The sequence below is a fragment of the Miniopterus natalensis genome, chromosome 5, assembly GCF_054644295.1.
Source record: "Miniopterus natalensis isolate mMinNat1 chromosome 5, mMinNat1.hap1, whole genome shotgun sequence".
NCBI lineage: Eukaryota > Metazoa > Chordata > Mammalia > Chiroptera > Miniopteridae > Miniopterus > Miniopterus natalensis.
The window spans coordinates 91,546,016-91,572,614 of record NC_142085.1 but is presented as its reverse complement, the minus strand read 5'-3'; the positions used below and the strand labels follow the sequence as shown (position 1 = coordinate 91,572,614).

Below are 26,599 nucleotides of genomic sequence, written 5' to 3'. Positions count from 1 at the left end.
GCCACAAAATATGACAGGTAAGCCTTCCAAGGAGAACTCTTAGCTAAAAAGTTCATTTAATGCAAACAAAAACAAGATGTTAAGATCATTTAATGAGGCAGAGGGACTCACTACAGCAACAACAACCAGCCTTTAGCGTACACGTACCTCCGCAGTCAGACGTCTCTTTGGACACCTATTAACTGTGGCAAACAGGTTCCGAAGCCCAGTCTCCAGCTGTGTCAACAACAACATGGCACAGTCGGCGAACCTGTGAAATGGAAGGAAGTCAGTGCAAGTCCCGCTGTGGGGTGGACACTGGCACCCACACCCAGTAATGGGGCTGTACCCAGGCGGGACCATGGTGTCCAAAGGAGGGTGACATCACTGCCTAAAATGAGACAGAAACAGAATCAAACTAGTGATTTTAAACCTGCTTCCCAGAGCTTTCACGTTTGATGGGTCTTTTTTCGTGCCTCAGTAGGAAATGTCATCAAAAGCTGCCTAATTCCTTTCCTTTCTAAAAAACACTCAGAGCCCAGGACTTTGGTGGGTCCTCAGAGTCTGGGGATGGCTGTGTCAGGAAATGTAACTTGAAGGATTGAAGACCACCGGCCCCCTGAAGTGTGTGCACAGCCTGCCCTCGGGGATAAGAGACACACCCAGTGTCCTCTGTTTCACGATTTGCTAACGCTGGACATGGTTTCACTCACAGTAAAAACCCAATAATTTTTAAAAGTTGATTCTAAAAAATAATCTGTATCCACTGTGCTGTGATGCTGAACACAATTACGAGTCTTTACTGTCACAGGAGGGCGTGCTATGCGCAGCTCTCCCGCGTCAGCCCACTCCCGTGAGTTAGATGCCAGCAGCAGAAAGGCCTGGAGGCAGAGGGTCTGAGGAAGGACTGGCCTCCAAACTCCAATCACCACTCTTTATTCCCCCTCCGTTACCTGTGTGACTTGAACTTGATTAAAGCGACTTCCCAATACGGCAACATGATCCTTAGTATGAAAGAGGATTTCTTCATCACTTCCTCCAACACGGAAAGTACCTCGTGAGTAACATCTGCAGAACAGCAGGGCTCTTCAGTACAATCGACTAAGAAGTGAGTGCACTCATGGGGTGAGTGAGGCCGTGAGTCTGTCTCTCCATGCAGGTGAACCGAAGCCCCAGGCAGCTCGTGCCGTCCAAGGGGGAGGAAGACCACCCTGAAGCTCAGCTGTAGGTGACCCCAGGTAACCACAGGTGCACCTGGGGACAGCAGACATGGACAGCTGCATCTCTAGTGATTTAGGCTATGACTTTCTGGAAAGGGGTTCAAGGTGGACCAGCTGACCATACTGACCAAGACAGTATATTTTTAGAAGACACAGGAGTAAGAGTGAATGCTGAGGTAAACGACGAACTCTGGGTGCTTATGACACGTCAAAGTAGGTTCATCCTTGGTGACAAGTGCCCCATTCTGGGGGGGAGACCGTGCATGTGGGCAGGTAGGGGATGTGTGGGAAATCTCTGTACCTCCCTCTCGACTGTTATAAACTTAAAACTGCTCTAAAAAAGTGTCTTAAAATGTACCCATATTACTGGCAGTCACCAAATACTGAAAGGGTCTATGGTACGAAAAGGCTGAGACCGGGAGGGAGCGTGATCGGTACTATCCCCTCCACAATTCTCATTGGCAAATACAGACCTGAGACCTCGACCACCAATGTAAAAAAAAAATGGACTTGGAGCAAACACCCAGTTTAATAGCTTTGAAGGACAGACTGAATCTACCACTAATACTGATCATGGAGACCCACGGCAACCGGGCACAAGGGGAAAGGCCAGGCTCGGGTGGCAACATTTAACATGAAACTTCATGAACTTTCAAAGGCATGTCGCACAGGAGACTATTCCACCTAGAGTTCAGGCTTGGTGCTGCTCGATGACTTTGCTATAAGGATACACCTGGGGGACCTGAGGTGCGGTACTTGCCAGGGAAGACGACCAGGTCCTCTGAGTCCGTGAGTGTGATGAGTGGCCGACAGGCCACTGTGCGTCCAGTCTGCTGAAGGTAGGCCTCCAAGAGCTGACCCAGCCCGGCTGTCAGCAGCACCATCATTGAACAGTACCTGGTGGGAAATGCCAGAGACCAGATGGAAAACCAACTCAGTTGTACATATAAGAGGTGTTCAAGACAAAAAGTTCAAAACTAAGAAAGCAAAGCAATGCAACATCGGCTGGGAGGAGCTGAAACCACAGGGATCCCCCCCAGCAGGCAGCTTGCACGCCTCCACAACCCCTACCCCCCGGTGCAGGTCAGCCATCAGCTATGGCATGACCGTCACCCCTACAGGGACTTCGCTTAACATTCAGTTTTATCTTCACAGTCCTGTCTCAGAGCTCCCCCATCCGCTGGAGACTAAAGATAAGCTTCTGACACCTCCCAAAGAGGAGCAATTCACGGCAACCTACTGCGGAGGGACCTCCTGCGGTGCCGCGAACCCGTGCCATAGGACATTGCGTAGGTTGAGTCCACGTGGAGAGCCGATGAAAACTGTCAGCACGTTCATCTAGTTGGGGAAAGGACGCAGAATCAGTCATCTATAAACCCCTGAATAAACAGTTCCTTCCTTAGAAAGGATGAGCCACAGCAATGTGGCTACTTAGTATACAATCATCGTTGCAGAAGAAACAATAACGCAGCATTACTGGGCAGTCAGCACCTGCATCTGTCACTCCCCTCAGAACACCCGTGAAGAGGCACTACTGTGACTTCCACTCCGCAGGTGAGAGGAGCATGCAGAGGGGACCCCAGGGCAGGGTGAGACCTGTCCCAGGCTGTGCTGGGCATCAAACAGCCTAACATTTAGACGGAGCAACACAGAAAAGGCCCCGGCACAGACATGCCTCAGGGCAGCGTGTGACTGTGTGTAAACCAGGATGGGCAGCTCAGAGGGGGACCACTGAGACTTTGGCCAGCTCCCTCCTCTATGCGAAGCTCCCGAGTCCCCTCCACCTGTAAGTGAGGACACACCCATTCCAGGGACTCTGCTGGAGACTGCGGTCAACATGTATTTATGTTCATGGTGACCTCTGGGTGTGCAGCATGCACTTAAGAGATTCAGATACAATGAAAGATGTCCAGAGACTCAAAGAACTTGTCACGCTGGCAGTGAAAACAGCTGGGCCCCAGCGACTCAGAGAAAGAAAAGCTGCCTTCAAGTTCATGCACCTGAACAGAGGCTGAGAAGAGCAAACGGGGGCATCCTGCCTCCCCTCAGGGTACAGCAGGAGCCAGGGCGTGGACGCTACAGCGGCCTCAGCTCAGTCCGCAGGCTTCACAGCCGCTCCTCAGCGCTGCTCCAATAATTTTAATACTTTAATATGAGCAATTAATGATTGTAACAATACACACAATTTAACGTCACTGATTCTTAATTTAGTATTGAACTTATTCATGCCATCCGGGCAATGAGAAATCCATCATCGGGGGTGAAAGCTGCTGCAGGTCCACAGAAGGCTGAGCACCCAGGCGGACAAGAACATATCAGAACAGCGGCACCCACTTAAGAAGCCAGTGTAGAAGAAGACACCTGTATTCCATCTTCACTCCACACTCCCCGGAAAAGAAACCACCTCCCGGACGGGACGACAAGGAACAAGGAACCGCTGCAAACCGGGGGAGCTTGACTGCGAGCAGGTTCCGTCCACAACCCGTGGAGCCCGTGGCCCGGTGCATTATGCAAACGCCCCCTGGCTCACCTCCTTCTGCGCCCGGCAGCACCTGGCTTTCTCCTTCACCTGGACCTGCCTCTTCTAGCTGCCTAAAGGTTAGTCTTAAACAGTCTTGGTCCTGGCCGTCTAGGAGACTGAAAAAGTCTAGAGCGCTGCAGGTTTTCTGACTGACTTTCACATTTTGCCCACCAGGAATTTGCAGAGTTCCACAGGGCGTAATTTCCAGGTTAAAAACACTGATATTTCAGAACATTGTAATGTTCTCTTTGAAGAGTTAAAATTTTATTCTAGAATAAGTTATACATAATTAACGAAAGCAACAGACTTAAAACTGCTCAGATGACTGGCGCCCGGGGTCATGACACTGGAGGCACCACACCAGAGCCTATTTACACACTAAGACCAGGGTAGCAGGGATGTGTATTCTGGCTTGAAGAGGGGTGGTTTTGAAAGGAGAGATGGGAAGAAAAATATGCTTAAAACTGGATTAATTTTTTCCTATGACCAGGATCAATTTTTGAGGAACACAATGCAGCAAACATTGACTGCTCTGTGCTGTGCGCTTTATGGGCTGTGGGGAGCAAGCTTACCACAGACTGCCCGAAGACTTGAGCAAGCTCCGCGGAGGCAAGCAGATCTCTTAAAAGAAAGGGGCATTCCTTTCCAACCAGTAAAAATACCTAAAATTCAAACAAAAATCATGTCACAACTGCATTCCGATGAGCCAAGTGACATTCAGAAAAAAAAAAAAAATCACTCATAAAGCAACTGCCTGGACAAATGGTGGGAGACAAACACTGAAGATACCAATGTTTTAATTTCATATACATTCAAAAAAATATATTAAAAATCTATACCAAATCATTGTATTTTATAGGAAAATGATCATTAAAATCAAGGAATCTGCCCTGGCCAGTCTGGCCCAGCTGGCTGGGCATCGTCCTGTGCGCTGAAGGGTTGGTGGCTTGATTCCCAGTCAGGACACAAGGCCAGGTTGCAGCTCGGTCCCCAGCAGGGGGCAGCTGATCAATGTTTCACTCTCACATCAATGTTTCTCTCTCCCTTCATCTCTCTCTAAAAAGCAACAAAAATATTTAAAATAATAAAATCAAGGAATATGAGGGTGACTGTATCGTAGTTTAACTTCCATTCAGGTACTTATTGGCCCGACAATGAAAGAGTTTTCGCACTTACATCACCCAGGGACCGTTCCAGACAGGATGTCAGCTTCATCAGGCTAAGGGAAATGGCAGGAGACTGAAGACTCTCCAGGGCATCAAATATTTCTGGAAACAACTATTTAAAATAAAAAACATGTGAGAGTTTATGCTCAATAAGAAATATTTCTCAAAGTAACAATATTATTCATAAGCTTCAAACCTCTAAAGACGTTGATTGTCGTATTTTAATGACATATAGGTAAACCTTTCTATATAACAACATCTAAATAAAAAGAATTAATATCTCAGAAGTCCTTTGAATGTTCTTTCTTTATTTAAATACTTATTGAAAGCAGCAAGTGGGATATAACTGTAAATTGAAATGTCTAATATTCTGACGTAAATCTTATTTCCCATTTTGATTAGTTCCTAAGAATAGCTCACCCTGCCACTCCTGAGAGCAATTACCAAGGGAGAGGAAATGAGCCCTCCACACCAAGTCAGGAAACTCAAAGGATTTCAGAAGCAGACTTGTTAGTTACTGTGCTATTGTGGTCACTTAATGTGCTAAGTAAAATGGTTCGTTTTTCACCAACAAGGTTTGGGCGCCAAAGGACCCTCTCCCTTCGATTCACCATGAATGAGGAAAGTATCCCTCTCCAGGCTGCTGGCCCCATTGTCTCAGGACTACCTAACCGCATCTCAGTACTTCTCTTGGTCAAAGGACATGCCTCTCAGCTCAGACTCAGAGATTCTACAAACAGTCCCAAGTTTCCCTTGGGCCCTCTAAGGAGACCCCTTTAATATTAGCAAGTTTCTAAGTGGAATTTGTAAAGTCCAAACCTCTGGAGAACTTGTCCACTGGAGCCATGGTGCATACTGAGCTTCTAACTGCCGCTTGGTCAGAGATGAGAAATGGATGTGAACAGCCTCACACACAGGGCCCAGCAGCCTCACGCTTCCCTGGTAATCCAGACCCTGGGCTTTGAGGGTAAGAAAATAGGTTAGCACCACAGCTCCGTATCACTGGGAGGAAAAGTGCTCCAATTACAAAATTTCCCCCAAATCAACAACCAACCAGTTTATAACTGAACTTAGAAAAAAACATATACTACATTCAAATAAGTTCCATTGTGCTTATCTGATTATAAAAGAAAAACATGCTATCAGCAGAGAGAGCCTGGAAAATATAGAAGGGCTCAAACAAGAGGAAAAATACTTTCTTCAACTTCTTTACCTGTATATAAGCTTGTACAAGATCAGGTTCATACTATATATATATTTTAACCCCATTTCTTTTTAGTTAACATTACTGGACTGCATTTCCCAATGACCTTAATTATTTTAGAACATATTTATAATGTGAATTTTTTTATAAGTTTGGGGCTGAACATTCCCATGGTTCGTGATAAAAAAAATATAAAAGGGTAAATCTCCCTCCTGGACACTTAACTCTCTTTCCTAGAGCAGCTGCTATTATTAATTCCTTGCGCACATTTAGAAGTATTTACACATATAAAAGCAAATGCAAACACAGGATCCTCATCTTTTCACTTAGTAATATGGCTCAGTTTCCTGTATCAAAAAGCCAGGCCTCTTCCTTATTTTTCACTGCTGTATAGTATTCCACAGTGGATTTTCCAGGATTTTCTTAAGTGATCCCTACTGCCTGACATCTGGCTGTTTCCAAGCTTTTCCTTCTTGGTTGTTATAAATGATACTACAGGAGAACCCTGCACACACACTCTCCTATCTGCAAGCGTGCCAGTCTGATAAATTCCTGGAATAGCACTGTTGGGCCAGAGCACATTCAATGGTCATTTTTATAACTATAGTTAAATTTCCAGGCCAACTCCCTGCTCCAAAAAATGGGCAAAAGTGGGTGGAAGACTTTTAAAATTACTGTGTAATATGTTACCAATCATTTCATACCTAATTCACAGCTTGTATATTCTACCCTCTTCCCCCTGGACTGCTGGCCTGGAGCTGAGATCCATGCCAACTGCAGCCCCTCAGCCCTCACTGCCTCCCAATCTCCCCATCTCACATACGTTTTCTTAGCCCAGCTTTCTGTTAATTTTTCCATGCTTCTCTGGCTTCATTCCCTCTCTTTTCACACCAACTCCTTTTCTGTTTAGAGTGAGGCCAGTATAACAACATCTTCTAACCAAAAGCACCAATGGTAGGAAAGGGGAATTTGGCAGGTGAAGACATTTTAAGTGGAAAGTACCAACAGGTATTTGGGGTGTGGAGAAAGTGCAAACCTGATTCAGTTTCAATCACACAGTCTGTGATCGTCTTCCAGCACACTTCACCGCTTTCAGTCACAATACTATTGATATCCCGACTTTCTCTGACTTCAAACCCGAGTTTACAGATCATGTCATACACCGAGGGAGACAGGCATGTGGTAATAGGATCCTTTGGTTGTATCTGAAATAGAAATCATAAATGATAGTGTTTAACAGGAAGTAAAAACAGAAGAGTATTAATTATACATTTATCATTCTATCATAATAAAAGAATATGCTCAGGTATAACTTCTGTTAACACACTGGATATTATGAGAGCTGTGTAACTAAAACATTGTGATTAAATATTAATTAAAAATAATTTACGTAAATATTTTCAAATAAGTAAACATTTAAAGATTTAAATTTTGATAGTATTTGTTAGGTGTAAGTTTACAAAAGCTCAGTGTTTTACAGACAGTGCATTTTTCGGCATTCCTTTATCACCCCAAAGTCATCCAAATCAGCAATTTTTTGAAATGGGAAATGGAAAAGCAGAAAATCAGGTGCAATGAATGGAAACAGAAAAAGCAGCGAACCACACTGCTTCCCTGAAGGGTTAAATATGGCCAAAATCCTCATAATCATCCCCACAGTACACCAAGGCCACCTCACAAAACCTGCAGTCGTACCTCAGGTCTAACGCCGACCTGGGTCTTCATCTGATGTGTCAAGCTTGGGGTGTCGGTGCTCTAACATTCCTGATTGCACCCAGGCTGCTCCCCAAGTTGGCAGCTGGCCAGTTTGTTTCCACCCTGCTCCCCCCGGCCACCCTGCCCTTCCTCTCCCACTGACGTGTCACTTTTCTCTCTCTGTGCTGGTTGTCAACCAATCCCCGTGGACCCCAGCAAGAATGGCACTGCCCAAAGAGCCTGGGTGAAGGATTTAGAGGTTTTCCATGACTCTGGGGAACACACAGCTCTTAGCCTGTCAGGGCGCTCGAGAGGGACACTGTGAGATGGCAAGGAAAAGAGGGGACTTGCTCCAGCTGCGTGCAACCTGGTGACTTCCTACTTTCTACTCTTTGAGCATCACCTTCTGCTGCAGTAGCTGAGTCCAGGCTGCAGTGTTCCCAACACTGCAGCTTCACCCCCACCCAGCCCCCAGTAAAACCCTGTGTCATGTGTCCCCTTCAAAGGTTGCCTTCCAGGTAGCTGAACAGCACAACCTCCTTAGAGATCTGAGTTTCAGCTACCAGGGACCCTCCTCTCTGTGTCTCGTTTTAAAATCCCACCCACTTCCCGTGGCTCCGACTGCTTCCTGCAGCTACAACCTCCATGCTTTCAGACATCTCCCTTTACCCTTTCAGATACTCAATTAACAATTTTATACCTAGTTAGCTCTTTAAATTCTCTTAGCTGAAAAATGAGTGTGGTTTGTCTCCTGATTGATGCAGAAATATAATACGTACTCTAAGGGTTACTTTCACATCAAAAGGGATTCTGCGTTTTTAAAAGCATTTGAACTCTAAAGGAATGAGCTGCAGTTCTAAAGTGGCAGGTGCAGGCAGAATGCACACTTTTACACAAAAGCACAAAGACTCCACCTCCAAAGTGAGTCCTAGATATGGCAACTTAAGTCGTAAGAAGTCTTCTTTTAGACTATAGATGCCCTATGCACTTGGTTGTGCCTCCAAGCCGTGTGTGACTCTGCAGGCCAGCAGCATGGCCGCGGCACACAGAGATGCGTAACGAAGGGTAACGGCGATGGGCCCCCCGCCCCGAGCTGACTCTACCCTACCCCCTGCCAACACATGCACAATTCCAGTAGTTCACTTTGAGGCCCACACTCTCTTGGACTAGTAAAGATTCTATTAATTTAGGAACTCAACCTCCAACCGACAAACGCCAGGCGCTGCAACACTGTCAGCGGTGACAGCGCCCCCCCTGCGCTCAGGTGCAAGCACCCTGCCCCCCCCCCGCAGCAGGGCCCCGCATCTGCACCCCCCCCCCCCAGCCCTGCCCCAGCAGGAGGGTGGCGCCCCGTCCTCTCCTGGGCAGAAACGCTCCAGTTTGACTCATTCCCAGTCTGCACAGCTTGCCTTGGAAAAGCTACGTAACGTGTCTGGGCCTCAATTTTAACTGCAAAATGGTGCGCAATACGATCACCTCCAGCACCGCAGTCACCGAGGTAACACCCAAAGCAGGGGCTCAGGGCCCGGCCGCCGCCGCGCCAGAGCCGGGACGGGCTGGGCCCGAGGCGGGAAACAAGCCGACCGACCGGCCCTGCGGAGGCCGCCCGCGGCCCGTCCTCGGCGGCGGGGGCGGCTCTGTGCGGAGCCCTTCGCGGCCTCTAAGGGCGGGAGGCGACCGTGGGGCGGGACCGGGCCGCAGGGGCGGTTGCTGCTCGGGCGCCGCGGGCCGCACTGCCCGGGCCGCGCCCACGAGCTCTGGGCGGCCCCGCTCCCGGCGGGCTGACCGCGGGGCCCGGGAGGGGGCAGGAGCCGAGACGGACCTAACGCCGGCCCCGCAGGCTCCCCCACGAGCCTCACTCCCGGAGCCCAGGGGAGCGGCGGGGCAGCCCGGGGCGGGGCTCTGGGGCGGGCGCGGCCCCTCTGCCCGCGGGGGCGCCACGAGCGCACGGCTGGGGTCGGGCGCCGGCCCCGAGGCCCACCCGCCAGAAGGTGCGCGAAGGGGACGCGGCGCGCGGAGGCGCCCACCGCTCTACCTCCATGACTTCCGGCTCCCAGCCCCCGCGCCGCCCGGGACGCGCCCTGGCCCCGCCCCCTCGGCGCAGGCGCGAGACTCGCGCTCTCGCGGGAGGCGGCGGCGGGAGGCGGCGGCGTTAGGGGCGGGCGGGCGGGCGGAGAAGAGCGGCCGGCGTGTAGTGTCGCGGAGGCCGGCGCCATGGAGAAGCGGGGCCGAGGCGGGAAGGCGCCCGCGAACCCGGCCCCGCAGCAGCCCACGCCGACGCCTCGGAGGGACAGGAGGCCTAGCATGTTCGAGAAGGAGGCAGTGAGTGCGCGGGCGGCGGGCTCCCCAGGTCCCACGGCGCCCCGGCCGCAGGCAGGGCCTTCCCGCCACGAAGCGGGCCCGGGGCCTGGGCGGCGCGGCCCCTCCGGCGGGGCTGCGGGTCCCGGAGTGACCTTGCGGCCCCACGTTCCCGGGAGGGGGGAGAGCGCGCGAGACTTCTTAGCCGCCTCGGCCCTGAGCTCCCCGAGAGCGCCGCGTCCTGCCCAGAAGCACGGAGCTTCAGGGAACGTGGCGCCGTCCTGGCTGCTGTTAGGAAGGGGGCAGCCGGCCGCTGCGGCTCAGTGGTCGAGCTCCGTGCGGTGCACCGAAAGGTCACTGGTCCACCCCCTGGCCCGGGCGCGGAACATACTTAGAAAACAAAGAACATAACTGATATACTGGGCAGAACAAGTAGGTGTTTTCAGTTTTTAAAAACAGCGGCGGACTCAATATTTGAACAACTTACAGGAGAAAAGCATGTAGTTGAAGATATTATGCCCATTAAGTTATCGTCTGAAATGGACGGAAAATGCCCTTCAGTTTCACTGGTGATACAGCACCTGGATTTCTGTATGACTGGAGTCTGAAAACCATTACTGTAATCACGACGCCGTCTTTTATTGACACTTGAACAGAAAGATGATGTTTCCAAGAATACAAAACTGTAATGAGAGAGCTGAGACTAGCGCTCTTCTGGTCCCTTCACACCTACTTCATGGAACCCACAATTGATAGAATGAAGGAGAGAGAACACGGAAAACGCTTATTTTGAAGATCCTAATGTATTTCAAACAAAAAGAATCCTCAGTAAAAGTCATGGCAACATTCAGGTTGGAATGACTGCTCTCCGGTGTCTGCGTGTTACAGAGGAAAGAATGAACTGAAGGGGGGAAACATAGGCCAAGTGTACACAGCTAAGAAAAACAGCAAGACCAGAAACCTTAGTTGTACTTGAAATTTCATGCTCCCAGAAACTGCTCTATTGCCTGGCAGTAAGCCTGTGTACCACATAGGTTACCTGCAGGTAAAAAAGCTTCTGTATTTTGAGGCAGACAGAGGTGCCTCTTAATGAACTTACTGCTTGCTAAACATCTGAAGTGGCCATGAAAGATGAGTGAGACTGAACCCAAAGGAGATGCACAGGTACACTTGGTATATAGGCCCAAATCTGGGACGACGGGGACACGGATGAACCGAGGCAGTGGTCGGGTATTTGATATGGATGTGATCGATCATAGCTGTCTTTGAACTAGAGCTTCTAGAGGTAAGAAATTTGAATAGGCCAATAATTGGGAAGAGACTAAGAAAGGATTCTACAAATGCTCACTAGATGTATCCAAGGACAGTGAGTGCACTTCAAGTCATTTCTAACTTGCCAGGTAGCCGATAATTCCCATGTTCCTGAGCAAAGGAAAAATTAGGGGACACAATTTAATCAACACAAGCATCTTTTGCTTTTTTGCTTTTATCCATCCTGCACCCATTGTTTTTTCCTATCAGTAGCACCTCCATTTTCATTTGCAGAGTTAACTAATTCCCCACTGGATACCATTTTGTTGTTACTGTCAGTCACTCTCAATGTTGTGAAGAGACCAAAACCAGGTTAAATAGGTGAACTATTCCCGGAGTGGTTCAAGAAAGTGGCTGAGATTAATTCAGAATGAGGGTGGCAAACTGAAGTGCCTCAAGCGTCTGTCTCGGAAAGAAGAAAGTTCATAAACCTCAAGCCCAGAGGTTGGCAAACAAGCTGTGGGTCAAATCTGGCTCCTAGCCTGTGAGCTAAGAATGGTGTATGTATTTTTATAGGGTTATTTTAAAAGGATGGAGGGAGGTAGGGGAAGAAAAGAAAGGTGTCAGGAAGAGGAGGAGGGGAAATGACAAAGACCCTATGTACCCACAATGTCTAAAATATTTAAAAAATAGAAGTTTGTCAACCCTTGTTCAAGCCAGGCTAATCAGGAAAACAACAACAACAAATGATTAGTACCAGGAATGAAAAGGGGGAATCACTGCAGACTGAATAAATATTAAAAGGATCAGAAGGAAATGCAAGACTGACTACGATCATACATTCATCTACTAGGATGAAATGTACAAATTACTTGAAAGACCCTTGTGGACTGAATTGTGTGCCCCTAGTTTTTGTATGTTGAAACCTAACTGCAGTACCTCAGTGAGGTGATTATGTTAAAATGAGTTGGTTAGGGTGTGCCCTATTCTCATCTGTCCTGTGTCCTTGTAAGAAGAGGACACTAGGACACAGAGACACCAGAGCCAAGCATGCACAGCAGGACAGTTTTTATGTGAAGAGTCAGCAAGAGGGTATCTATCCATCTGCAAGAGCAGGGCCTCAGGAGAAACCCATCCTGTTAGCATCTTGATCTGAGACGTCCAGCATCCAGAATCCAGAGTTAGGGCAAGTTTTCTGTTGTTTAAGGCAGCTGGTCTATGGTATTTTGTTATGACAACTCTAGCAAACTAATACATAGACATTACTGTAGATGTCCTGAACAGCCCCTATATCTTAAAGAAAATGAATATATAGATTAAAAACATCCCATAAAGAAAACTCCAGGCCTAGATGGCTTTTCTAGTGAGTTTCTACTAATTGTGGGAAATTGAAAAGGAGGAAATTCTTACCAACTCGTCCTCTGAGGCCAATAGTACCCTGCTATCAAACATGGAGTAGTTGCCCAGCCGGGTGTGGCTCAGCGATTGAGCATCGACCTAGGATCCAGGGGATCGGGGTTCGATTCCCGGTCAGGGCACGTGCCCAGGTTTTGGGCTTGATCAATGACTCTCTCATCATTGGTGTTTCTATCTCTCTCCCTCTCCTTTCCTCTCTCTGAAATCAGTAAAGATATATTAAAAAAAACACACACAAAAACATGGAGTAGTAACATGAAAATGGACCAGTATTACCCATTAACACAAATGCAAAAATTCTTAACAAAATTATAGCAAATGAAATCCAACAGTATATAAAAAGAATAAAATGTAGGTGCTCTCCAAGATAAAGAGCATCTAAATTTATAAACCAAATGTTAAAAGACCTAAAGGGAGGAACAGTCAGCAATACAACATGAACAACTGACTTCTATACCTGTCCTAACTTCAATGGATAGAGCATCCAGACAGAACATCAATAAGGGAACAGTCTCAAATGACACCTTAGGTTAGATGGACTTAAAAGCTATATTCAGAGCATTTGGTTCGAAAGCAGCAGAATACACATTCCTTTCCATGCACCTGGAACAATCCAGGGTAAATCATATATCAAGCCACAAAACAAGTCTTAATAAATATAAGGAAATTCACATAAACACCTTTCATACCACAATGTTACGAAACTAGAAATCAGTTACAAGAAAACAAAAATTCATACATAATGTGGAGATAGAACAATATGTGAACAGTGTGTGAAGAAGGAAATTAAAAATCAAAAAATGTCTTGACACAAATGAAAATGGAAATACAACACTAAAATTTATGGGCTGAGCAAAAACAGCCTAAGAGGGATGTTCGTAATGGTAAATACCTACTTCAAGAAACAAGAAAAACCTCAACCTAACTTTATACTGCAAGAAACTAGGAAAAGAAGTGAAGCCAAAAGTTACTAACAAGATCTGAGTGGAAGTGAGTGAAATAGTAAAAAGAAGTAGAAAAGGTCAATGAAACCAAGAGCTGGTTCTTTGAGAAGATAAGCAAAATCGACTAGTATTTACCTAGGATCACCAGGAAGAAAGAGGGCCCAAGTGAAATCAGAAATAAAAGAGGAGACGTGACAGCTGACACCACAGAAATGTAAAGGAGCATAAAAGGTTACTGCGGGCGATGATAAACCAACAATTTGGACAATCTAGAAAAAATATAAATTCTTAGAAACACAGCTTTCTAAGACTAATAATGAAAAAATAAATCTGAAAGACCAAGTAGTAAGGAAATTGAACAGTAATCAAAAGCCCAAGTTCAGGACAAGATGGCTTCAGAGGTGAATTCTACCAAACATTTATAGAAGAATTAATGGCTGTCCTCAAACTTTTCCAAAAAATAGAGGAACCCTTCCCAACCCATTTTGTGAGGCCATCATACCCTGACACCAGCATTGCTCACAGGACACCACAAGGAAAGTTGCGGACGAATATCCCCAGTGAATGTAGATGCAAAAATTATCAACAAAAATATTAGCGCACTGAATTCCACTATATATTAAAAAGATCATACATAAAAAATAAAAAGATCATACATCATGATCAAGCAGGTTTATTCCAGGGATTCAGGAGTTGTTCAGCACCCCCAAACCAATCCATTGGATTCACCACTTTAACAGAATGAAGAAAAATTGTTTGAGCATCTCAGGTGCAGAAAGAGCATTTGACGTACAAAGTCAACATCCAGTTGTGACAAAAACTCAACAACCTGGGTATAGAGGGAACATACATCAACATAATAATGGCCATATGTGACCAGTCTCTTGCTGACATACTCAGTGGTCAAAGCTGAAAGCTTTTCCTCAAAGATCGGGAGCAAGACGGGGATGCACTCTCACCACTGTTTACATAGTACCGAGAGCCCTAGCCAGAGCCTCGAGGCAGCAGAAACTTTCAGTTATGAAGTTCTTTGTAGTTAACATTACTTGTAAAAACTATTATAAAGTTACTGCCTTCAGGCCTTGATTGCCCTTTCATCTACCCACCATGCAGTGGCCAGAATGATCTTCTAAAACATTTGTAACATCACCTGCCTAATCCTTGTGCGGGCTTCCATTGTCTGTGAATGAAATCCAAACTCCTTACCACATCCCACTCGGTCCTACCCGTCTCCTCCTTGGTTGCCTTTCTAGCCTCATGTTTGTCTCTGCACACACTACAGACACACTGACCCATGTCTGTCCTGAGAGCACCCTAAGTTCCTGCTTTGATGGCTTTGCCTTCCTGTCTCCTGTTCTCCGAGTTCCTCCCAGACCTTACCTCAGAGGGGCCTTCTCTGGTCACTCCGTGGAAATGAGCCCCTCACACCAGTTTCTATCTGGTCACATTATTTTTATAGCAATCACCACTATTTAAATTAAATTAGCTTATTCATTTCCTATGTACTTTTTTATTGTCTCTCAGCCCTCCTCACACTAGAATGGTAACCCCATGAATGCAGAGTCCTTGATGACTAGTGCAAGTACAACAGTTAATTCCTGGCTGTTAAATGAAGTTCACCACTGCAGTTCACACCTAGCTCATGTACCTGGACCATGTTAGGCCTGTGTAAATATTTCCTCAGAGTGTTGACTCAGAATAGATGTTGAATGTTGAAAGCATGGATGGTGTGCATACCAAGTCAGTACACCTTTGTTATCTTTCAGCTTCATACTTGTGAAAGTGCTACCTAAGTAATTGTATTATTTATTCAAAGGTAAATAAGTGAAAGTAAAATGATTAAAAATGTAAGGAGACAATGAAGAAAACTATTTTTACAGTCTTGGTAAAGAACATAAAAGGTTTTCCTTATATACCTGTCTCCTAGCCACTCAGCTGCCCTCTTTGCAAGACACTTGTTTCTTGCATTTTTATAGATATTCTAAATATATGCATGCAGATTTGTTTATAGATAATAGGTATGTGATAGCTATTTTGATTTTTTATGAAATTGACAGCAAGGGGTGAATCAGCGAATCTAGGATTTAGCAACCACATTATAGAAATGTGTTGTAATGGATTTCTGAGCTTTGTGTCAGCCCTGCCCCATTCCACCAGGGTCCTTAAATCTAAAATTTTATTTCATAATTTAAAAAATAACCTCTCCCCACCTCTTTCTTTCAGTATACACAGATTTTAAGAGAAAGACTGAGAGAATCATCTCATGACGTTCAGTACATAGAGCCTCCATTCGATGACTCCATTGCTGACCTAGGGAAAGAGTGGAGGAGTGCTCTGGCAAAGTTAAAGTTTGCCAATTCATACAGAATGGAGCCACTGAAAAAATTCCAAGCTCACCTAGTGGAAACTAAAGTCCAGCAGGTATTAAAGGTAGGTTGATAGACATATGATAGCAGTATCTTAGCTTTATGGATTTGATAAACTATGTTCAGATTTATGGCGGTATAATTACTGTTTTATTTTATGGCACTTATCTCTGAAAGTACGGCAGTCCTTTGTAGTGGATATCTTCCCACTGATGCAATGAGCTGGATTAAAGGGAAACGCTTTTGTTACTTCATTTAGCTCTTAAATATCCATATGTTATTTATCCTGCTGATCCCATGTTTCTCCCACAATTGGAGGGATGAGTAAAAAAGAACACGTTGAAGTGTTCTGTGTATGTGTGAAAAATCAGTTCCTTACTCTGCTGGAACATCTGAAGAACAGGCCAGCCCCAGCTTGGTCTCTTCTTTAAACTGAATGGAACATAAAATTCATTTAAGACCGTTGTTTGAAACTCAGACATGATTCCAGACTTGTTCAAAACAGTTGCTCAGTTTTACAAAACTTAACTCTGTAATACTATTATTAACACCAACATGAGTGATACTTGTTTTGGTATCTGAAGGCTGCACTGTTCAGATTGCAGGAATTCCCTTCACCTTCTTTCTTGATAAAGGACCAAATTATAGGTTGTTTTTTTTTATTATGGGACGTTTGCTTGGGGGAACCACCTTGTCTGAGTCTCCTTGTCATCTTTGGCCTCTAGTTCTGGGCAGTAGGCACTAGGGGTCTCCTGATGAGTAGATCCCCTTTGTGGTACCCCACCCAGCCTAACCCCATTCTCTCCATTGTTAGAGACACAGATCCATGTCTAAACTGAGTAATTGTAAGATGATGTTTGACAAAGTATAGCTCATGGCTTTGGGAAATAAATTCAACTCAGTTTTGATACAATAAAATAGCTATTGATTACCTTCCTCTCTGACCTAAGCACTAATGGCAAGCATTTGTGACGTGAGAGTGTACATTTTGGTGTGTCAGTCAGTTCTACCCCATAGACTGAATTCAGATTTATTGAATGTAGTAGGATTTCAAGTCATGTTGTTTAATTTGATAATATATAGAATTTCATAGGGCTTGACAGGGCCTGGAACAGCTTATTGGGTATGTAGGTGGGTGCCCGGGGTCATAAAGAGGTCAGGGATTTCCCCTTGAGTTCAGGGACTCAAGATGCAGAAAGAGTACATATTGATGGAGCTCGTGGGTATCTTTCTATAGGAGGTGCTCATTAGTTATTTTAAGAAAAGGCTTAGGTAGATAAAGCCTGGGATGTGTTAGGCAGATTCAGAAGAGAGAGTGGATGTTGCTAAGTGTCCAAAAGATAGAGCCACAGCCAAGTGCCTGAGGGAAAACAATGCTTCTGGACCCCGTTTTAGATCCAGAGCATTCTAGAAGGGAACCAAAACAAAGAAAGGGCTAGTTCTTTGGTTTTACATGCCTGTGAAATTATCTGGGAGTCCACCTGCTATCACTTAGAACCCAGAACATTGGTTACTGTATCACTGGTCCAAGTCAGTCAGAGCATGTGCCGTCTGCTCGCTAGATGGTCCAGGTAGCTTATGGTTTATATGGAAGTGTAGTGCTTCATGGCCCACACCTGGTGCCACTGTTGTACATTAATTAACAAGTGTGATGAGAAGCCTTGATGTTCTTGGCTTCCTCCTCAACCAAGTGGGAAGCCGTAGGGAGAGGTTAGGAAGAACTGGGCTTCAGTCCTAGGAGACAAGGAAGACAGGAATGCCTGATCAGCTCCGGACCCAGGTAACCCGGATTTAGGATAACCCAAAGTTGAGTTTTAGCAAATATGTGTATGTATATGTTTTAAAAATATGTTTTTACTGATTTTAGAGAGAGAGGAAGGAAGAGGGGGACAGAAACATTGATGAGAGAGAAACATCCATTGACTGCCTCCTGCAGTCCCTACTGGGACTGAGCCAGCAACCTGGGCATGTGCCCTGCCTGGGAATTGAATTGGAGAGCTTTTGGTGCGTGGGCGATGCTCAACCACTGAGCCACACTGGCCAGGGCCAAATATGTAAATTTTAAAAAGATTTGTTTCCTCTACCTAAGAATTCCCAAAAGCTTTCCTTTAAACCCCACCTCATGTCTCCCCAGTTGTCTGATAAGAATAATCTAATGAAGGGAAACTTACAGCTTAATGAAGAGGAATTGAACATAATTAAAAACCAAAGTAAGTTTTCTTCAAAATTGTTATTGAAATAAATTGGTAAGCATGACATGTATTTAATATTACTTGGTTAAAAAGTTATATGTGTTATTTAGTCATGTTTTTTACTTGAATTTTTGTTTAGAAAATATTTGGCTTGAAAATTAAAATATATTTTTTAAATTTTTTAAAGGAAAGTCTTAAAGATGTCAAGTATGATGACAAGCTCTTCTCTCACTTGTCCCTTGAATTAGCAGACCGCATATTGTCAGCAGTCAAAGAACTTGGGTACCAGCGTTATAAGTTCATTATAAAGGTATTATTTATTCAAAAGGCTGGTCAGGCAATAAATGTAAGTACCCCATTGATCCAGCATTTATCAGAACTATGAGGTCTGTCTTCTCTCGTCACTGGGCATCTCTCACTTGGCCCTGTCACTAGGTAGTGATGGCTCCAGGGCATGTCAAGGCCCTTTGGTGCCTCTGGATAATCAAAAGATAATTGTGTTAAATTTATGTTCTTTCACCATAATTACTTAAAAAGTACTAACCTATAAATGACAATTTTCTATTGATAAATTTTTAAATTGTATAGATAGCCTATTTATTAATCATCCTGTTTTGACAATTTATTGTCATTTAGTAATTAACCACTAAATTTATTTTAGGTATTAACGGGTGTTAGCTATTCAAGAAATTAACAGAATTATAAGGCAAAGAGTTTTTACTCTAGTCAAGGAAATGAAGCAACACAGCTCAGAAATGAGAAAATAAAATAATGCAGACAGTGTAAGAGCCTAGGCTTGGGAGCCCGTCTGGCCTGGATATGAGTCCTGGCAGCAGCACTCACTGCTGTGGCCGGGGCATGGTTTTTTCATCTAACATGGTGATGATAAGACCTACTTGCTAGAGTCACTGTAAGGACCAAATGAGGTTAACTGCATTAAGATCCTTAACATTTTCCCCAGCACAGACTCCTCAATAAACAGCAAGATTATTATTATTTACAAATAAAAGTGCAGTCCCACTAGATTGTGTAAATTTCTCATGAGTTGATCATAAATAATAGTTGGGTACAGTCCGCCGAGGCTTCCTCGAGGAGGACCTGACAGGCAGAGGCTTGCTGGCCACATGACAGGCAGCAAGGTAGAGGTGGCTCCCGCGGAGAAGAGGATTACCACCACACACTATGTATGCACCTCAGTAATGGGAAGCTTCTAGGTGGTGATAGTGCTCAAGAGAAAATTAGGGCAGGCAGTGTGGTAGAGTGACAGTGACTGAATGGATTGCCTGGGAGACTGAGAAGGAGCCTGGTATCCGAATGCCAAGGAGAAACCCACTGTGCCAAATGTCAGGGAGAACTGCCAAGCAGTGACAGCATGGAGTGCAGAGGTGCTCAGGGGGTGAACTGTGCGCTTGAGTAATAGCCAGTGTGGCTGTGGGCATTTAGACAGCGGAGGGTGGGGTGATGTGTGTGGAGTAGTATCATAGCACAACACCCCACTCCGGAGTCCAGCAGCTTAAAACCTCAGCTATGCCTGTGCTCACCATTCTGTGGGTTGGCTCAGCCTGGATTAGCCATTTGTTTTTTCTCCTGGTCTCACGGAGGTGCCTGCAGCCACCTGGTCACTCAGCTAGGCCTGAAGGTCCAAGATGGCCTTAGCTATGTGTCTGACAGTTGGTGCTGGCTGTTGGCTGGGCACCTGGGTTCTCTTGCACATGAGCCAGCATCCTCCAGACAGATGGGCTTCCATGTGTGGGGGCCTGTCTCCTCACAGTGTTCCTAGAAGGTGAGAGCAGATGACCTCTTAAGGCCTGGCTTAGAAGTTGCACAATGTCACATTTTGCTCAAAGCAAGTTCCAGTGCCAACTAGTATCTGGGGGTGAGTTGGGAGGTGGGTGGGGATAGACTCAACCTCTTGATGGGAGAAGCCAGAAGTGATCTGTGGCCATTTTAGATGCACACAGAAAAGTGGGCTTTGTGAGCAAAGCACAGGAGCAGCCACTTCTATAATCAGTGCCTTTTCTTCATTTCGAGACAAGGTCCTAACAGACTTTCAGTTGAAAGTCTTTTAAGGGTGGGCAGAGTGGACTATAGGGTGGACTATAACACATCAGAGTAGCACTGTACGCAGAGCTGCTAAACCCACATTACAGACAGCCTCCTGGTCCTTCCCAGGTATCCCGCTGGGATGGGCCTCTCTGTTAGACAGTGACCAGCTGTGGTAAGAGCAAGTGGAACTGGGAGGCATCACTATTGAGTCTCCTCAGGAAAGGGACCATTGGGCAAAGTTCTTGTTAAATAGAACTTTCTAACATGCTACTGATGCATCTTTAAAGAAAGCAAACTTGTGTAGGTTTTAAAATTACTTCTTAACATGTTCAGTCTAAAGTTAATTTTTAAAAATGTCTCTAGGTTTCCAGCCGGTGGATCTGGGATGTCGCATGGGACAGCTGGGTTGCAGCTCAGCATGAAACAGAAACTTACGTGGCCTTGGCCTTGGTGTTTGCTCTTTACTGTGAATAACTCCTTATGTGTCCTAAACAGTGTTTCCTCTCAGCTCCGCCAGTACATGAAATTTACAGGCTGTGAACCTCAGGAGTATTGATTAGCTATATTTTAATCTCCAATTGAAGCATCTTAATTGTACTCTTTTAACGACAAGTAAAAACTGGATTTACCTTCATATTTCTAGTTATCATATTTATTAACATTCTTATGTCAAAATATAAAAACAGGAATATGTGAATGCTTACAGTAGATTATATAATAAAGGAAAGTTATCATTCTTAGATTTAAGAAAATTATAATTGACTATAGGAAATTATGACACAGCTTTGTTTCAAATTAAGTAAATGTTAAGATACATTTTGGAAAACTTCTAAAGACAGATGTATTTTCAATGGTATTTTAATACATTATGTGCATTCTTTTGTAGGGAATTACCAAGTTTTAAAGAAAAATGTTAATGTACTTAACTTCCCTAACTAATGGCTCCTTCCCCAATCAAGATGCTTACAAATGTGCGGTCAGTCTTTCTACTCATCAGTTAGGCGTTTTTTTAGATGCCAGAACCAAAAACCTAACATAATTGTTTTTTAAGAAAGAGGAAAATTGTATTTCCCAGGCATCTGATCAAGGATCCAGGTTCGTTCTGTCTTCGGACTCTCCCTGCCAACTTCTATGTACATTTGTTCAAGTCGATAGAATTTAATCATGTTCCCATAACTAGACTGGACATATTCACTCCCTGGGGCTGAGGCTGGAGCCCCTTTTCCTTGAAGCACATGGCCATGTGCAGAGAGTAGATACAGCTGTACATTGGAGCTTTTCTAGCATAGAAGCAAAGGGTGGGCAACCGGTCATGTCTGTGACAGCCTGTGCAATTTCATGGTTGCATGGTCACATGCCGCAAAACAATGCCAAGATGGTGGTCCCATAGGATTATAGTGGAGCCAGAAGATTCCTATATTGTGGGTTTGGTTCCCAACCACTGCAGTAAAGTGAGTAGCACAATAAAGCTAGTCACAGGAATTTTTGGTTTCCCAGTGCATATAAAAGTTGTATTTACACTATACTACCTATTAAGTGTGCAATAGCATTATGTCCAAAAAACAATGTACTTGCCTTAATTAAATAATACTTTATTGCTAAAAAATGCTGACCATCATGTGAGCCTTCAGCAAGTTGTAACCTTTTTGCTGGCAGAGGGTCCTGCTTTGATGTTGATGAAAACACAGTATCTACAAAGCACAATAAAGTGCAATAAAAGAAAACATGCCTGTACTTGGAACTTGAAACATGTCAAAGGTAATGGGTAGTCACAATGCCCATTAGTTGAGTAATCTGCAGACAGGAAGATAGGAAGGCAGAGGCTTTTTCTTTTACGTGCGTATTGTGATGACTGGCTGATCCAGAGCTCACAGTTCCGTACCACACAGCACAGACATGAGAGCTGCAGCCTAAGGAGTCTTCAAAACGGGGGCTCTCAGCTGCTAACTTGTCACAGAAAAATTAGAAATAACAGATTTTTGACATAATACAAGTTAAGTAAGGTACCTTCCTGTTGAACTTGTCAGGACAAATTGGTTGTAAAATATACTGCCTCGTATTTGAGAGGACCAACCACCATGTAGCTATAATTGTATGTAAAATGAGAACTGTACCTGGTTCCTAAAGTTAGTACCATATCCGTGTGTGAATTGTAGGTAATATATCGTCAAGCACTTGTGCCCAGCATCTAGCATAGCCCCAGAGCACACTACGTCATAATGCTACCTGTTATTGTTGTTCGATGTGTGTGAGTTACCTTTAGCTCCGCTCTTTCTCTTGCCATTCTCCCAACCCCATATATATTTACTTGTTAAATCCTATAGACTCTGTGTTTTTGAAGTGACTCAAAATTAACTTGTCACTATAGAAATCTGAACATCCCAAATCAACTCGCTGCTTCTCAGACAGCAGGTTACTGACCGTCCTTTCCTTGGTTCATGGAATTCCTCTCTCTCCCTAGTCTCTCCCCTCTGGATGTATTTTGAGTTTCTTTCCTGACTTTTCCCTGAGGAGAGTCCCACTGCAGCCCTCTCTGGTGAGAGCTGGTTTATCTCCCAGTTCCTAATGCCTCGGAGCCAAGAGGTAGGGTAGCAGCTCCTCTGCCTTAGGAACTCCAGCTCCTGGAAACGTATGCTGTCTGGATATACAGTCCTTACCTCTGGGTGTCACTGTGGCCTGCAGTCCCCTGGTGGTTCCTTCTCACAGCTTGAGGACTCGAGCTACATATCACAAGCTTCATCTCCACTCAGCTCCTGCCATCAGTCTTTGTGACTTCAATATCCATGCAATCATCCAACAGGGCTGTCCTCGCCTTGCACAGTTCTGATGTGTACAGATTTTAGTCACCACAGTGTTAGTTAAATAACAGCGGCCCCCTAACAACATGGTTAGAATTTCAACTACCACAGTACACTGAATAATTTCAGAAAGGACAAACTCCACCGCTCGCTCTTCTGTCCAAATGTCACCGTGTAAATGACAGATGGCACCCCGATCCTGTTTTCAGTCTGTCAGTCGCGGTCCCTGCACGTCTGCTTTCTGCTGCTCAGTTCACAGTGCAGACAGCCACACGTGGGGTTGTTTGGTCTCATCTCCCATGACAAATCCACGTGCTGTTCTACAAAAATGGACCTTTAAAAGAGGGAATTGGACAAAAAAGATGAAAGTACATCAAATACATAAGTGATGATGCTGGAAGTGAGATGAAAAAACATTTGAAAATGGTAACAACAAAGCTGAGATGGGACGAGACCTAACCTGGCTGGAGGTGCTGTCAGAACCACGGGGAGAAAGTCCAAGGAGTAGGAAAAACAAGGTAGAGTTGCACCAACATCCTTTAAGTTGCTCTAGGAGCAGAAAACTGCTATGGCCGAGAAAGACTTCTACTTTGGATAGGAGACGAATAAAATAAAAATCTCAGCATTCAGGCCAAAGTGTTGGAGTTAGTAGCCATGCTGAAAGGAAACTAATTACAGAGACCGAAAACAGCCTTTTGCTGCCAGTGAAGCCCAGTTCTGTCGTTTGTAAGTCGACAGGAGTTGAGCGGTGAGCTGCCTGGAAAGCCGCTCGCCCAGACCCGGGAGTTGCTTGAAATCACAGGCTGGTTACAGCCGTGGTCGTGAAGGAAGGATGGAGATGTTTGGGGAGTGATGTGGGTAAATGCTTTGCTTTAAAGAAACACTCGGAGGTGTTTTACAGCATTGAAAAGGCAAAAATAAAATGTTTGAACCCAATCCAAACCTAGGCAGGAGCTGATGACCTGTCCAGGGCATGGAAAGTGCAGGTCAGGGTGAGAAGGCACACAGTTCACACTGTTCTTAGTAGTTTTACAAAGAAATGAAACACTAATTCTCAAAGTTTTTCTTGTTTCCAGTGACTGCACTAAATTATCACAAAATTCCATAGGCTTTTATACCCGGCGATCTTTCGTGGTCATTCTGGAGCCCTGTGCTATGCAGAGCGAGGGCTGCCTGCACCCCAGCTCCTCCGTGACCTTTAGCCACTGCCCTCAGCTCACCCTGCAGCCCTTGTCATGGTCGCCTGGGCGCGGCCCCTGTGACCTCAGTGTCAAGCAGGACTCTCATGCATGTTCCCCGCCCGCCCTTGCAGCTCACCCGAGGTACCCAGGAGACCGCACTTCACCGAGCACTTCATCGGCCTTTCCCGGGGTCTGGCCCCCTCGTCCCTCCCTCCATTGGGCTGAGCAGGTGTGGTGGCCCATCGCCATGGTCGCTCCCGCACGACACACTCCAGGTTCCCTGGCTCCTGCTCCCGTGGGAAACCCGGTCCTGAAGGAGCCTCCTATCCACCTTGTCCTGCCCTGAGCTCAGGAGCTAACGTGGCCGAGACCGTTGCAAAACCAGATGCTCTGGCTGCACTTTAAACTGATGACCACAAACCTCCAGGGGGCAGACCGCTGGCCTCCTGGGAACGTCTTTCTACTCTCCACACGGCCTGCTCCAGCCCCCGGCTGACGACCGGGGAACGGAAAGGACCCGAGGCCGCCTTCGAGCCTCCACCGCCGGCCTCGGAAGGACCCAAAGGCGCAGCCGCGCTGCTCTGCGCCCAGGACGCGGGTGGGCGCCCTTCCCGCGCGCCTCTGGCTCCGGCCTTCCCCGGCGCCCCGCACCTCCTCGAGCCGGCCCCGCGGGCCCCGGCCCCGCCCCGTGCCCGCGCGTCCCGGGGGCTCGTGCCGCTCAGGGTCTCAATAGCAAGGTGGTTTGCCTACCCCGACAGTCCTTAGCTGACCCCACGAAGTAGCTGTGAAATGACATCGTTGCTCCAGTTCCCCAGGAGGAAATGCGGGGTCTGGGCCCAGTAACTGCCCCTGGTCGCAGCCGACGCAGCCGCTGCGGCGCAACTGAAGCCTGACCTCAGCCGGAGCTCCCGCCGCCCGTCCCCGCGCCTCCCGGGGCCCCGCGGGAACTGCCCGCACTCAGCTCGCCCCGCCCGGGACACGCCCGCACCCCCGCTCCTCAGGCTCCCGGCTGGAACCTTATCGCCACGTCTCGCTGCACATTTGCCTGTGGCTGTCCCACCGACCTCTTCCCAAATTCCACGTCAGCCTTAAAAACCTTAATTTTTCTCGCTGCAAATGCGTTTTCTCCCGACCCGCCGTCGCGTGGGGCCGCGCACCTGCGCCGCGTGGTCCAGCGCCGGGAGCGCGCGCGGGCGGCCGGTGCTCCGGCGGCGACCCCTCGGCGTCCTGCCGAGAGGCTGCCCGGTGCCTGTCCCCCCGAGCGAGGAGATTCAGTTTGTGGGTGACGCAGAGACAGGCTTCCCGGGGCAGAAGCGCGGCCCAAGCACCGGCACGTCGGCTCCCGGACGCGCGGCCCAGCTGCGCCGCCCAGCAGGCGGACTTCGACGGCCAAGGCCGTTTTCTTCAGCGGGCTGAGGGCGGTGAGAGGCGACGCCGGCCCACAGGGGCTCCGCGCCCCAAAACACACCGCCGAGCAGCGGAGCCCACCAGCCGCCGCAGCGCCGGGCGTCACTCACACCCACTTCCGGAGCAGCGGCGCTGACCCGCCTCCCGCCGAGTCCGGCCCGGAGCCGGTCCTGTTTCAGCCAATAGGACGGAGGCTTTCTTCGTCGCACGGGCGCTCCGCCTCCACCTCCCCCCAATCCTCCTTCAGGATCTTCACCAATCAATCAGAGCAGCTTTATTCTGACCAGTCAGAACGATGCCTTTGGACCAATCAAACAGGATTTGGATCCCTCGTGTGCACGAGGAAGGCCAATCAGGTGCCGGGGGCGGAGACTTGTTTCTATACGTCGGTCCCCCTCCTGCTCCCTCCCGCACCGTCTCCTCCCGCGGGGGGCGGGTCGTGGTTCCGGGCAGGAGGCGGAACCCGAGGGTGAGGCGCCGAGGCCGTCTCGCGGGAGCGGGGCCGGCGGCGGGCGCGCCGAGCCTCCGGCGGCGGCGCTGGGTTCTGAGCTGCGACACTGTAGCGCGGGCCTGTCGCCCGCAGTGTCGCGAGGGCGCTGTCCCGCCTCCAGGTTCCCTTCCTCACCGCGCCCCAGGCTGGGAGTCCTGCTGGTGGCGACTCCAGGACCCGGGTCTTGCAGCGGGGAGCTGGTTTGACCCGGCGGAGGGTAACGGTGTGCAGCGTGAGAGCCTGACGCTGTGACGCCATTTCCGATGGGGCAAGTGGAGAGTGGTGGCCCATCTCTATTAATGCAGTGTCTGGACCGGCATTATTCCGAGTAAGCAGAAATAATGAATGAAAGGGAAGCCACGTTGAACCCTACGTCCAGGAGCCTTCTCCATTGTCCCCAAACGAGCCATGCACCTTCTAACAGT

At 47.1% G+C, this 26,599-nt stretch overlaps 2 protein-coding genes across 12 annotated transcripts in view; one reads left to right on the top strand and one right to left on the bottom strand.

The window, feature by feature from the left end:
* Positions 1–25,803, bottom strand: part of ERMARD (ER membrane associated RNA degradation) — a 35,751-nt gene extending 9,948 nt beyond the window's left edge. For 5 of the 8 annotated variants that reach the window (XM_016212935.2, XM_016212937.2, XM_016212936.2 and 2 more), the window contains exons 1-9: positions 7,786–9,058; positions 7,127–7,295; positions 5,706–5,845; positions 4,897–4,998; positions 4,293–4,382; positions 2,440–2,537; positions 1,960–2,096; positions 933–1,047; positions 148–250 (exon numbers count right to left, since the gene is read on the bottom strand). In XM_016212935.2, coding sequence (XP_016068421.2) covers positions 148–250; positions 933–1,047; positions 1,960–2,096; positions 2,440–2,537; positions 4,293–4,382; positions 4,897–4,998; positions 5,706–5,845; positions 7,127–7,295; positions 7,786–7,815 — 984 coding nt within the window. In that variant the 5' untranslated portion in view covers positions 7,816–9,058. Of the gene's footprint in view, positions 1–147; positions 251–932; positions 1,048–1,959; positions 2,097–2,439; positions 2,538–4,292; positions 4,383–4,896; positions 4,999–5,705; positions 5,846–7,126; positions 7,296–7,785; positions 9,059–9,194; positions 9,449–22,955; positions 23,431–23,556; positions 24,350–25,434 lie in introns of those variants that run through there. The other 3 variants (XM_087817764.1, XM_016212940.2, XM_087817763.1) reach the window with 3 other exon arrangements.
* DYNLT2 (dynein light chain Tctex-type 2) lies at positions 10,000–20,932 on the top strand. 4 transcript variants are annotated; one of them, XM_087817765.1, is made up of 4 exons: positions 10,000–10,107; positions 15,918–16,124; positions 18,440–18,598; positions 20,662–20,932. In XM_087817765.1, the coding sequence occupies exons 1-4, from the start codon at positions 10,000–10,002 to the stop codon at positions 20,770–20,772; spliced, it is 585 nt and encodes a 194-aa protein (XP_087673891.1). In that variant the 3' UTR covers positions 20,773–20,932. The 4 variants fall into 4 exon arrangements, 1 of the variants encoding a protein (XP_087673891.1); XR_015714592.1 differs by lacking the exons at positions 10,000–10,107; positions 18,440–18,598 and adding an exon at positions 18,195–18,270 and having other exon boundaries at positions 16,035–16,124; positions 20,662–20,686; XR_015714590.1 differs by lacking the exons at positions 10,000–10,107; positions 20,662–20,932 and adding an exon at positions 18,195–18,270 and having other exon boundaries at positions 16,035–16,124; positions 18,440–20,492.
* Positions 25,804–26,599: the final 796 nt, after the last annotated feature.

Bases quoted from the DNA above. Each gene is read 5' to 3' on its own strand.
- DYNLT2 (XM_087817765.1), top strand. From the start codon at position 10,000: ATGGAGAAGCGGGGCCGAGGCGGGAAGGCGCCCGCGAACCCGGCCCCG. The intron at 10,108-15,917 runs GTGAGTGCGCGG...TCTTTCTTTCAG, and splicing joins GCATGTTCGAGAAGGAGGCA to TATACACAGATTTTAAGAGA. The intron at 16,125-18,439 runs GTAGGTTGATAG...AATTTTTTAAAG, and splicing joins AAGTCCAGCAGGTATTAAAG to GAAAGTCTTAAAGATGTCAA.